Source organism: Parasteatoda tepidariorum, chromosome 11 (genome assembly GCF_982258835.1).
Source record: "Parasteatoda tepidariorum strain Cologne lab strain chromosome 11, Ptep-v5.0, whole genome shotgun sequence".
Taxonomy (NCBI): domain Eukaryota; kingdom Metazoa; phylum Arthropoda; class Arachnida; order Araneae; family Theridiidae; genus Parasteatoda; species Parasteatoda tepidariorum.
The window spans coordinates 89,215,201-89,229,524 of record NC_141765.1 but is presented as its reverse complement, the minus strand read 5'-3'; the positions used below and the strand labels follow the sequence as shown (position 1 = coordinate 89,229,524).

At 26.9% G+C, this 14,324-nt stretch overlaps 1 protein-coding gene and 1 long non-coding RNA gene across 21 annotated transcripts in view; one reads left to right on the top strand and one right to left on the bottom strand.

Annotated features, from left to right (window-relative positions):
• Window positions 1-14,324, top strand: part of LOC107451625 (telomerase protein component 1) — a 300,321-nt gene that overhangs the window by 60,675 nt on the left and 225,322 nt on the right. For all 20 annotated transcript variants that reach the window (XM_021147109.4, XM_021147108.4, XM_087155402.1 and 17 more), the window contains one exon: window positions 1,179-1,271. In XM_021147109.4, the coding sequence (XP_021002768.3) occupies window positions 1,179-1,271 (93 nt within the window). The remainder of the gene's footprint in view (window positions 1-1,178; window positions 1,272-14,324) is intronic.
• On the bottom strand, window positions 6,793-11,308 carry LOC147801876 (uncharacterized). The gene is made up of 4 exons (XR_015430556.1): window positions 11,167-11,308; window positions 9,564-9,601; window positions 8,846-8,922; window positions 6,793-6,882 (listed from the first exon to the last, which is right to left on the bottom strand). It is a non-coding gene; the product is annotated as an uncharacterized LOC147801876 (long non-coding RNA).

Sequence of the window (14,324 nt, the reverse complement as noted above, 5' to 3'; positions counted from 1 at the left end):
TTCTTATTTGAGAGTAATCTTCCTCTTCTTATTTTTTCCATCCGGAATTATATTTAAACGTCTTTCTCGCACGTAGGAGGGAAAAGAAATGCTTCCCAGTTTTCTCTCCTCATTAGAGTATAATGAATAATAAAGAATAATGAAGTAAAAAATTTTGTTTTTCTTTTTGCTGGAAATTTTCGAAAGATTTTTTTTCCATCCGGAATTAAATTTAAACTATGTCTTTCTCGCACATAGAAAGGAAGACAAATGCTCAAAATTTTTCCATTTTCATTTTTTAATAATGAGAAATAATAAAGTAAAAAAAAATGGAGTGGATGACTTTAAATCTTGATGCAGACTAGGACGAAATAGAAGAAAGCAATGAGGACGATAATAGCCAAGGAGCCCATTCCTTTATTTCGGGTGAACGATGTATTCAGTTGACGAAAGAACTGATTAAGGGGATGGAGCAAAAACGTTTTGAAAACGAATCTCTCATTATGTCAATTTGTAAAGATTCAGCAGTTGTTCATGCAACAAAAACCAAATTTAAGTCAACAGAAAATGGATGAGTTGTTTAAAAAAATTGCTGATACTTTTTTTTTGTTAATTTTATACTAAGCCTGTATATATTTTTTATTTCATTAATTTTTTTCCTTTTTATCTTATTAAACTTCTGTGTATTACTTTATATTTTTTTCTTCTTTTTAAAACTATTTCTAAATTTTTTTAAAAGTTTTGTTTGAGAAACAATAAAAAAATGGCATTTTGTAGCGATTCAAAAATTTGGAAAAATCAGTTATTTGGAATAGTGATAATCCTGATCGTTCCGGATAATTGGTTCTTTACTGTATATATTTGTGTGTGTGCCTGCATGCGTGTGTGTGTGCACTTTAAAAATTTGATGTTTAAAAAGTTAATATTGAAGTGCAAGCAATATTTATTTATTACAATATTAAATTATAAAAATTAAAGTAATATTGATATTTAAATATATCTAAAACTTTTATATATTGGAGACATAAATTTCAAATATTATAAATTTTTTGAAATTCTAATTAAATATTGCCATTTTATGAACCTTTCTGCTGGTATTGGCTAAATTTCATCACTACCCACATACCTTGTATAATATTGCAAAAGTCCCCTCACAATATATTGAGCTAATTTTGTGATTAAATATATCTTATGTTTAGGTATTCAAATGCAGCAACAGTGCCTACTTCCCCCAGGTGGTAATGAGTTCTGCTTTGGAAGTGCTGCTGTTGGCCAGGTTTTTTCAGCTGCTCGTAAATAAATAACTTTTTTTCACTATAAGTACCTTATTTGGAATAAAATTAATATATATATATATATATATATATATATATATATATATAAAATTTTAGCTGACCTATATAGCATCTCACATCTTTTTCCAAGTTGTTTAAAAGTTGTTGGTCATATTATAAATATTTATGTGTATTTATCACAACTGCTAGTTTTATGTTTCCCCTCAAAATATGCTTACTTTTTGGGATATAAACCAGCAGATTTCTCTCTTAGAAGAAATGTAGCAACCACTTTTCTCTCTGTTCTGGTAAGTAATTGGTTTTATTCTAGGTGATAGATAGCCAGAGCAAATATCTTTCTTTCAACTACTTTAAGGCAGTAAAAAATTTATGAAGTTCTTAGTTGTTTACTGCTTTCTGCAAATTTGAAAGAGCAAAGATCTTCATTCAAGACGCCCAGCTAATTAAAGTGAAATACAATCAAGCCTCTATTTACCAAATTTCGAGATTTAATGAATTTTTCTTTCTCTCCAATAAAAATGAAGGCAAAAACTTCTAACAAATAAAAAAATGCAGACTAACAAATTATTCTGGAGGACAAAAAAAAAGCTGCTTTTCAAATTATTACAGTATCCTATCTATGGTGTCGGGAAGATAAAACAACCTTTTTTGTATTCATAAATTTTAGATATGTTAGGTCTTAGTTCAGATCTCACTGGTGCGTATGAATAACAATTAAGTGTGACCTGTAAGAACAAAAAATTCCTTTATTATCCTTCCCATTCTGAAATAACAAAGAAGTGAGGGGTATTGGACACCTGTGAGGACAGAAAGTTCCTTTATTATCTATCATCCCTTTCTATATTACTTAGAAATAAGGTGTGTTGGGCAGTCATTTTTCAGGAATATTAAATTTTTGAGAGTTTTTGAAACATGATAGAATGTTGGAAACTAAAACGTTTTTCCTTGAGTGAAAAGCTTAAAATTTTATGTGAGTTTGACAAAAATGTTGGACTGCAAAATGCTTTAGCAGAACCTCTCAAAATCTCATCAACTGTAGCTAAAATTGTTAAACAACGAGCTGAAATTAAAAAAGTCTCTGTAGAATGTGGTGAAAAATTGTCAAAAGTAAGAAAGTCATTGAAAAGTAAGAAAGTCATGAAAGTCATCAGTCTTTCTGTTCTTGAGTCTGATCTAGTGGAATGGTTCAACATTGCACCAAGAATGTAGCCATTAGTGGACCTCTAATCAAAGAAAAAGCCTTTCAACTAGCTGAAAAGCATACCACAAAAGACTTTTCTGCATTCAATGGTTGGATTGATTGTTTTAAAAAATGATATGACATAGTCCAAAATAAAGTGTGCGGAAAAAAGGCAGATGTAAAGGAAAATGTATTGAAAGATTGGAAAGAAAAGTTGCTCAACCTAATTGAAGGATATTCACCATCCAACATTTACAGCGCAAAAGAAACAGAGTTATTTTGTGACTTATAATCTGACAAAACATTCTGTTACAAAAATGAAAAATGCTTTGGAAAAAAAGTGGAATGATGACAAAATCTTGGATAACTTCTTTTCTATTTACAGTTTATTTTCGACATTGTTAGATAAGTCTGTGAATTATTTATCAATGTTCCACTCATCCTCCAATTTTCAATCTAAAAAACGTCTTAAGTCATGTTTTTCCCTGCAAATTTCACAAGTGTGCTTTAGCCACCAGACCTTGGTATCATTCATTTTGTTACAATTAATTACGGAAAGTGGCTTATGAGGAAAATTATAGCATCGTTAGTGGAAAATGAGAATAGATACAAAGCCACTGTTTTGGATGCATTATTTTTTAAAGACAAACTTGTAACCAAGTTTCAGAAAATGCAATTCTTTCAAGAAGTGCTTTCAGGATCACCAATGGGAAGAGTGGAAAACGGCGATGTCTTCTTTTTGTTTGATCCTTCTGAAGAAGTCACATGAAAAGAACTTGCTCCTTATAATTAATGCACTTTGTTTATAATAAATGAAGGTTCTGATGCAATTCTGTAGATAGCTGAACAAGGTGTGACTTAAAATTTCAAAGTCAAAATTTCATCAGTTTCAAAAAGTTTTCTCGTGAATAAAAATTTCAAAAACTAGAAAACGGATGTCTTTGTTAGCATGCAATGTCTTTTTAAAAATTAAGTATAGTATTGAAAGATCTCATTTGAAAAAAATATAAATGTATTTATAACCTTTATTGTAATTATTACTTGCACTTTATTGACATAAAAAAGGCTATGTTACTGTCAATCATTATATCAGTTTCATAATTCTTTTTAATGTGTTAATGTGTTTTCTCAAAATAAGTCCAGTATTTATGAATTATAAGTAAATAGGTGGGCAATTCCATATGTGACGGAATGACATTTTGACTTGCATGATGACAATTAATTGAAGTTTCTATGCATCTAATTTCAAATAAACATGATTTTTTTCTCATGCATATCATTATTATTGATATAATGTGATTCATAAACTAAAAAAAAAGAATTTTGTACTTTTTTTATTTTTAATTTTATGAACTTTTTACTTGTGTGACGGAATGACATTTTGGCAACCAAGCTTTCGGCATGCCGCTTAGAACTGGTAGTTTCTGTGAATTTTGCAACTATTATTTTCCTGAACTATTTTTTACTTTTAGTATAATGTGTAAGCAATGTAAATTGTGAATTTGGAAAATTAACCTCAGGTTGGCTAGCAGTTATTAACATCTATTTGCTGTGACGGAATGACAAAAAGTTTAGTGGAAGAAAGTCTTCATTTAAAAAATGTTTTATTAATATGTAAATGATAAACAGAATGTATCAGATGAACAGAATTAATATTTACGTAAGAATCAGTTAAAATTTCAACAATTTGAAAATTAGGTTGTTTTAGAAGAGGTTTTATATCTAACTTGTCAATGTCACATCTTATCTTTGTTCTCAGAAAATTTATGCATAAATCAATTTTTGTCTCATGTTCTTTAAATACTTTAACATCTAAATCGTCTTTGTTTATCAAAGTAATTTGCGCTGCATATAAATCTGCCTTCTTTTTTTTTCGCAGTATGGGACAATGATTAAAGAGCCGACCGCATACTCCTCAATCATATTTCCCATTTCCTCTTCAAAACAGTGGCTTTTCAAATCATACACTTGGTTTTGGTTAAAATTAGAAAGCATTTCAATTTTGATGATTCGCTTCTCAACTACATGAGCATCTAGTGCAGGTCTCTTGTTCCTGGCAATGCTAATGTAGCAAGTGTCTAGCTGAAGTCATTCTCTTTTACCTTCTCTTAAATAGAATAGCTGGACAAAAACAAAACTTCAACGATTTGTTGCTTCGACTTTATGAAGTCATAAAATTCTTTTACATATTATGTGCCGTTTTACAGCAGCCAACATCTTGTTTGGCCTTTTAGAACAACATCACAATTACATGGAATTTATAGGTGCATGTGCTGTGAGGTATTAATGAAATACACTTAACAAAAATAAGAATAAGAACAAAAATGAGGTAAGACACACTTTACATCAATATATGCTTCTTTATGAAAAGCCTCTTTTAAGGCCATAAGTATATATTGCATCTGCACTCTTCGTTACTCTGTCAAAGTTTGTATTATGACTGAATCCTTCATACTTGGGGGCTTGTAACTAACATTATCTTGACAGTAACATGTTTTTAACCAAATTAAACAGCTCATCAACATTATTTTTCTCACTTAGTTTCTTTTCAGTTCGATGTTAAATACTTCTCACATAAAGACTGAATTAATTTTTTTACCTCTATTGGTGATTTTGGAAGTGAGTGTACAATTTTTTTTATGGTTTTACCAAGACTCTGCAGGAATTTGTATAGGGAATTTAAATTATTTGTATGTGAAGAGATTGGTAGAATTTGATTTTTTCTTTGTTTACACAATCTCTGCACAACAGCATTTGCACTTCTGAGTTTTTTAAGTCCAACTTTTGTCGCGGAAGCTTTCTTCTCTGCCTTTCTTTCTCTGTTTTTTTTCTTCATCATATCATGGGGATCTTGGTCTTTTTCAACATTTTATCTGTCTTTCAACAGCTGTTTTAACCATTAGGTTAATTGAAAAAAAAATAACTTCCTACCCAACAAGCACACGACTTTAGGGCTAGTGAAGGGACAATGTCGGCTCACCTAAAGTGCCATTACGGCGGGCTTTTCATTGCCGTATCGGTGCCGTTAATAAAGTGAAATCTGGGCCAGAATGAGGGCCAGTGCATGGCATTTCAGGCAAAGCGACGGCAATCGTTAAAGGACCGGAACTAGTTTGTTGCCTCTGGATTACTTTGCCATTTTTGCCTGTTAAATACCGGGAAAAAAAATTTTTTTCACAGAATAAAGAGAAAATTGCCGTAAAGGCTTTTATTGTACCTTTATGATGTCTTTTTTGCCTTTTTATCAAAAGCTGAATATGTTCACTGGCACACGTCGTTGCCTCACTTGCCGTTAAGGCACCTTAACTGTTGGCTGATTAGAAAACGTCTATGCCGTTTTCGCCCGTATCGCACCTTTATTTCAGGTGCTTAGGCGAACTTCTTTGCCTTATTTGCCGCCGTACCACCCTTAACTCACCTCAAACTCAGTTTAATAGAAAGTTTTAATGCCATCCTTGCCGGTATCACACCTTTATGTTAGGTGTATCGGCAATTTTTTTTTTTGTCACTTACTTATTTATTAGAGTTCTCCTTAAATTTCAAAGACTTTTTGCTGCATGTTGTTGATAACAATTCTTATTTAAGGAACATAAATTGTTTTCTCTTACTCTGCTGATATCAGCTATAGTAATTTATTGCATTTTAACTTTTTATATTGTAATAAAGCAATAACTGCCATTACATGCAAAAAACTTATGCTAATATAAAAAGCAAAATGTTGGAAAAAATTGCTTAATTTATGGTAAATTATCATCCAATGAATCTTCTTACATAATATAATAGATTTCTTTTTTATTTCATTTTAATCAATTATAAATGCAATAAGTTAAAAGTAGAATCATATAAAAACATTGTGTGTTTAATTGAGTGTTCACATTTTTTTACACATTATGAGGTAAAATTAAATAAAAATTTTATTCTAAGATAAAAACATATTGCGACTTAATGTATAAGTTATTTAAGTTATGAAAAAAAATTAAAATAATTATATATATTAATGTATAAGTTATTTAAGTTATAAAAAAAATGAAAATAATTATATATATTAAACCTACAATTAGCTTTTTTTGATAGAAACAAAGCCACAACCCAGTCATTATTTTTGTTTTCAATATTATTCATATTTAATATTGGATAACTTTCTTTCAATATTATTCATATTCAATATTAGATAAATAAGACACATTATAAATATTTTTAAAAATATATATATACTGGGCACCTGTAAATAACACATCAGTTTCTGTGATTTTAAATAAATAAAGCTGGAATTTTAATAAAAATAAAATGCATAAAATTTAAAATAAAACATGACCTTAAGAAAAGAATATTATTTTATTTCAATATGACAAATCAAAATACAAACAAGTACATAACTGTACAATAACTTCTTTATAAGCATTCTCTTTCACAATGAATCTAGTTTTCCTGCAAGAAAGTAACCAATTTATTTTACAACAGATTTATTAAATAATACGTACAGAAACAAAATATCTAATTAATTTTTGACGAATTTTAATTCTGGGTTAAGTTATAATATCAATTAATTCTAACTATTCAAAATACTTTTATTGATCCCAGGGAAATATTCGAAGAAAAATTCTATTCAATAATTTTCAAAAATTTTGTTTTTCTCTTATAAATATAGTACGCTATAGAATTTAATAAAGTTGCTCAAACCACCTGTTTTTTTTTATTACTTACAAGCGAGCATTGATTGTCACAAAAGTAAATTTAAGCTGATTGTAACAAAAGGTAATAATAGCACAAAATGAATATTCCAGCTCGTAATAAAAAAAAAATGTGTAAAATAGCGGATTCATTTGGATGGAAAAAAATTGCAGCATCAAATATTAAAAGAACTATGAATAATATCCTATGAATTAACGAAACAACCTGGATAAAACTTCTCTTTACAGTATTATGAAACAATTAATTAGTTTATATATAGAGAGAACAATGATTGACTTTAAAAAAGTTAAAAGTGGTGACCAAACTTCATTACTTTAAACTCATCTGTTATAAACTGTTAACTTTTAAAATGCTTCCATAAGTTAGAAGACTAACTGAAGCCGTACATATCGCTTAACAATGCTTATATATTGCATTTTGTAACTACAGATCAATCTATTTAATAATTGAACATAAAAATGCATTTTAAATAAAGAATTTGATAGCAAAGCTTTAATATTTTTTAATTTAGAAAGAATACATTCTCACCAAAATAGTTTGTAGCTATTAATATGTGATGTAATGTTAATATTTAAACAAAATTTAACTTTTTTACGATTAAGAACTATGAACGAATTTTTTACTTTAAATTAATATGTGAAAATATTTTAAGTTTATATAAAATTAAATTATTTAATTAAAAGAAATTTTAACCTCAAGGAAATAAACAAACTAAAGGTTTTTAAAAATGCAAAAAATAATAATGTAAAATTTTTTAAAATAGTATGTTTAAAATCTGAAAATATGTTATTTGATTAAAATTTCTAACAATTAAAAGAATATATGATCGTTCAAAATTATACTCCATTAAGTATTAATTACTTAAAAATGATATACCAATTATTATAGAAGAAGTTATTAAGATATGCGATAAAGAGGAATGATTTTCTGAATTTGTAATGAATTTACAAACTAACTAAAGAATATAAATTTTATGCCATCAAGATAGGTTGGTTTAAACTAAACGGTTTTTTAAAATATTTAAATTTTTTTTATACATAAAAAATTTTAATTTGAAGAGAACCAGTTGAAAAAAAAAGTTGAAAACCAGTGAAATATATATATATATATATATATATATATTAAACATCATAACAGTACATAGCACTTAATAACAGCTATGCAATAATTTTAAGATTTATTTTATAATAAATTTTTACTTTTAAATTTTTAATATTTAAAAATTATGAAAAGAAATTTACTTTAAGATGACATGTAAGCTATGATAAAATCAAATCATTTGACTAAAAAAGAAATTTCTCTCAACAAATACAAGTAATTCTAGTATAGGCATAATTTTTAAAAAAACGAGCTGAAACTTTTTTAAAAAAGTAATAAATTTAGGCGGCTAAAAAGCTAAGAGTTTAGGAAAGTACTTTTGAAAATCAAGAACAGGTATTTTGATTAAAAAATTTCGATTTAAAAAAAAATTATTTCCTTATAAAATTTTTCCTTTAAAATCATAAAAAATTTTTTATTGATAATCTGAAAATATTTTAATACAAATTACAGTCGAAGAAATTATTAAAATTGCAGTTCTACATATAGAATATAAAGTAGATTTTCTAATTTTGCTATGAACTTGTAAAATAGATTCCACAAATTATAGAATATAAAATCGGTGCTACTGAGTTAAAATGTAGTTTTATCATGTTCTTACCTTTTCTGTTGATTCTCGTTCATTCTAATTCTAGTACTCAACCATTCTATTTCATTCACATTCTCAGAATTTCTGGACTTTTCATGAAAGAAAGAAAAATAATTAGAATATGAGCGTGGAAAAAACTGTTATAAATCAACAAAATAAAAACATTAAATTAAAAAAAAAACTGCTTAGAACTCATTTCTAGACAATAAGTTTATGTTTACCAGCTATCTTGTACATGCACAATGCTTATCGGAAATTATTATTAACTACTGAAGATATTTCTTATAAAATAATTACCATTGGCAAATACTATAGAATATAGTTCAAAATTGAAATGCGAAATTTAGATTATTTTTTTTAGAATTAGGTAAAATTAGATAAGTTATGATAAAATTAAATCATTTGACGAAAAAAATGTTTCCCACCTCAAAAAAAATTCTAGTATATTTAAAATTTTCAATTTTAGTCTAGCATGTGTATGGTATGTTTGTTAGTCTAGTATGTGGTCAACATTTACAAAAGTGAAAAATAAACTTGAAAATTTTTTAGGAAAGTACTTTTGCTAATCAGAAATAAGTATTTTGATTAAAAAATGTTAAGGATTCAAAAAAATATTTTCTTTAAAATTATAAACAATTATTTACTAATAATTATAAAGTATTTCAATAATACAAAGAATACCACAAATTATAGAATATAAAATGGATGCCACTAAGTTAAAATGTCTTACCTTCTTTTCTGTTGACTGCCATTTTCAGTCTCTCCAGACTTTTCATGAAAGAAAAAGAAAACAATAAGAATATAACCATAGAAAAAACAGCAAAAAATCAACAAAGTAAGAACAATGAATTGAGAAAAAAAAAACTGCTTCTAACTATTTACAATACAATATATCTGACAATAAGTTTAATGTTTACCATCTATTTTTTATATGCTCAATGCTTATCGTAAACTAGTATTAACTACTGATGATCTTGCCTTTAAAATAATTACACTAGGCAAATGCTATAAAATATAGTTCAGAATTGAAAGGGTAAATTTAGAGGACAAGTTTATATCTAAAATAAAAAATCGAATTTAAAGTCCTAACTTATTATGCATCTTTTTCAAAATTGGGGTAAAATGTGTGTTTAGATAAATTCTGCCTAATATTTATAATAAAATTACATTATCAAATCAATCAAATATTATAAATGACAATCATTAAGAAAATAGTAATTTATAGTTCTTTTATAACATGACGTAGTATTAAAGTGAAAAATTTTCTTTTTTAAATTTTGTTCTCTAATTCAAATTTAGAAAAGGAATAAGATATGAAAGGAAAAAAAATCCGGCATAACAGACATAGAAGTCTATTCAAATTATAGATACTAAAATAGTCCAATATATTTCTTTTGTCCGGGTTACCCTTAATTTTAGAAATAAAATTCCTTGCCTCTTCCATTATAATTTCAAAAAATATTTAGATTAATTTTTTGCACCACATAGTAATCATCAGAAATATATATATTCAACAGTCAATTAAAATCACTTTTTTTTTACGGAAAATATGTCAAGCATAATGCTTTTTTAAAAATAAAATTTCAATAGGTGAAAGTTCAACAGGAAGAGATTTAAAATAAACAACCCTATAAATCTTAAGATAGAGAATGAATTAAGAAAAAGATAAATAAGATTAGATAAATAGTAAAATTTGCACAAGAACTGGAAAAAGAGCTAGAAACAGAAAACTTAATTCTATGAAGAAAGAAAAAATATTATGCTGCAAATATTTCTATACTTAAAAAGAACTTTGAATTTATTTCTACAAAAAATATTCTTATTTTAAATAATTTTAAAAAATGCAAATATGTTGCAGTAGATTTCTTTTATGGGATAATAAAGTATATGTTTATCTTAATTACTTTTAACCTCATTGGCTACATAGTGTTAACGTGAATTTTAGAGTGAATTATATTTCACGTTTATTGCAAGATTTTTTTCATGTTTTGGCCGAAAATTACATCGTTCCTGACAGTTCCAGCATTTCTGTTTACTTAAAATCAAATTTCCTGTCCCTTTTGTACACAAAGATATGGGCCAAAACAATTTTTTTTACCATTCATTATAAATGTAACGTTCGTTATAAATATAAAGTTTTTCAAAAATATGAAAAAAATTTTAAAAGACATTTTAAGAAAATGCTTTTGCAGATTAAATTATGCGTTATTTATTTAAAAAATTTAAAAATGTTTTAAAAAACATACTTCAATAACAGTAAAGTTATTTCCTAATATTATTAAAAATTTAATCCTAAATTTTACCCTTAATATAAAGATTTGAGATGTTCTTACCTTTTATCTTGACCTTTCTTCCAAAAGATTTTTTCTTCCAAAAGATTTTTCTTACAGTATTTCCATCCGTGCAAAAAAAAAATTAAATAAATAACATTAATAAAAAGCAATTACAAAGCAACAAAAGCAAACTTAGAAAGAGTTTTCCCAGTTAATTTATTCTGAAAAATTAAGAGCTGAAGGCAAGTGTGAGACGAGTTTTAGATTGTTAAACGTTTCTAATTTAAAAAACTCTTATCAAAAAATTATTAAATTTAAATTATACGATAAACTAATAAAAAATTAGAAAATGTTAATACCTTTTTTTTTTTTTTTTTTTTTTTTTTTAGTGGTCGGAAACATATTTGAAGAAAACCCTTTAGGTCTGATCAGAAGTTTTATTTGAAACAAAAGGTGAAACGCGCTGTCAATACATGGTCCTGGCAAAAAATGACTACCGATTTTTTTAATAAATTAAATAAGGTAATTAAACTAAGTAAGTAAATTAATTTAAATAATTATTAAATTAAAAACTTTTTAAAAAAATAAAGAAGCATTTGATTTAAATAGCTATAGAAAATCATTTTTCTATTGTTAGGATTAATGGAACTTATAATTCATTTTAAAACTAAAATGGTAACTTACACTATATTGGTTTTTAAGGGAAGAAAATAAAACAAGGATTTAAGGGAAACAATTACGCGGATAGGTGATCGGAAACGGGGGAATATAACGATTAAAAAATATAATTACTAAAAACTAAATAAAGAAAATAAAAACAAATTATTTGTGAAAAATTAATAAATAATAGTTTTCTGAAAATATAACATGAGCTAAAGAATAAAAGTTTACTTACTTGTCCTTCTTAGGCTGTTGAGTATCGCATTCCTGCAATAAAGCAGAAAGGAGACCTCTTTTGAAGTTGACCATTTCCATTATTTATCCCCTTTTTTTTCCAAATTTTTTGGCGACCATTGAATCTTTTGGCGTCTGGGGTAAGTGGACCACCTGGTTGAAGAGATTATTTCTTAGAATCGGGGAAGGGGGTTTAAAGTGCTTAGCGTTCGCTTTCCCCTCTCTTTTTCCCTTAACTTGAAGGATTGGAAACAAGGTCACTTAAATGATTCTTTTTAAAAATACGTGTCCTGTGATTTCAGACAGTAAGATGTCCTCAAATTAAGATCAATATTTATTTTTAAATTATTAAAAACAATTTCTGGTGATATAAAGGAAAAATAAATTAAATAACAAAAACATTTAGTTAATTACCAACGATAAATGAACTCTCGAAATTAAATAATTGCATTATGTCAAAACTTATTTGTATGCTTTTTTTTTCAGAAAAACTTTTATACTTCTACACTTGGAAATAATGCTTACATGAATGTTTTGACTTCCTGTGCAGAAAAATAAAATCCTGTTTCTCTATAAGATTAATATGTATTATTAATAAATATTATTAACTCTTTCTGTTAAGGAATTGTTCCATGCGAAAATTAAAAAAAGAAAAACAGGGAGTCTCTGACTCCCCCCGTTTCCGATCACCTATCCGCGTAATTGTTTCCCTTAAATCCTTGTTTTATTTTCTTCCCTTAAAAACCAATATTTTAAACTGAAACGCTGAATATTTTGCTTTTAAAATGTACAAGTGAAGTAGCGTTATGTAAGAATGTTTTGTTAAAATGCTAATCGTAACGACTTCGAGGACTACCTCAACTTGAAAATTATCATCTGCACTTTAAAGAAGATTTGACCTAAGGAATACAGATTGTGTATTACAATAATAAAACAAGAAAAATTGCTGAGAAATTATTTTATTTGTTGACGAGAATTTTAACAGTTTAAACTGAGAATACTTTTTATTGTTAGGTTTATTTATTTTTAAAAAAGTCAATTTAACTGTTAAGATTTATATCCTGCAACATGCAAATCCCTCTCTCTCTCTTTCGCTACTCTTAATTCACAATTCAGTCCGAGCTTACAAAATTAAAAAAAAGACAAAGATCTCTTGACGAAAAAATAAATTTTCTGCAAAAATGAATAAACAGTCAATATTTAAAATATACCTGAAAAAAATCACGAATGAACACTTAAATTAGAAATGGCTTTCAAATAAATTGGAATTCGAAAGAAAATCCGTTTTAGGTTTACATATAAAAATGATTTTTTAGCTCATCGAATTTTAACTGCATAATTACATTTAAGTGGAAAATACGAAGAAAGCAATTCGGTAAAATTACGGAACTGTATTGACATTTCTGGTTTAAAAAAAAAAAAAAAAAAATAACTTGGGTAATAAAATTAAAATATATCCTGCATTTAAACCATTTATTTGATAAATTTTCTATTCAAATTGTAAGGGTTTAACAGAAATTCTGGTTTTCACAAATATAGTTCTTATTACCACACATTTAGTAGAAAATACAAAACAGAACAGTTAATTTTATTGAATAAAGGCTTATAAGAAGAAAATGCTCTTAGCTAACATGATTATTTACCATATTTTACCAAAATTTAACAAACATTATAAAATTTCATCTTATTGTCAACCTAAAACATTACCCAAACACTTTGGTAAAAATTATCGAGTTTTTTGGTGTTTCCATAGAGCTAGAATTATGGTAAACTTAGCAATATTTTGGTAGTTTTGATCATACATTTTCTCATCTTACAGATCATCCATATATAGTATTTTTTTTACAAGTATAAGAGTTAATAATACTTATTATCGAATGTTAAATTTTCTCTGTATTTCTTTCTATAAACCATAGTAATTTCAAATTTTAAAATCTTGTTGTTTTTGCTCAGAAAAACAAAATTTCAATTCTGTAGAGGAATTTTTGTGTCCAGCAGAGCGGCTCATACGATATTTTTTATCACTGAGTGTAGGAGTTAATAATTCTCAAACAAATTATCGATCATACATTTTCTTCATTCCATCGTAATCCCTGTACACTTCTCTACAGTCCATTGTAATTTGATTTTTCTAAATCTTGCAGTTTTTGCTCTACAAATAAAATACAGATAATAAAACGTAGATTGAAGTTATCAATGGCGCAAACGGCAATAATTTAACTCCGTTGGCTACGCCCTAACGAATTTTTAATTTAGAAAGAAACGCATGGTATTGTAACGTATTATTATTTCTCTACTCAAAGAATTAAGGAGTTTTCCTCCCT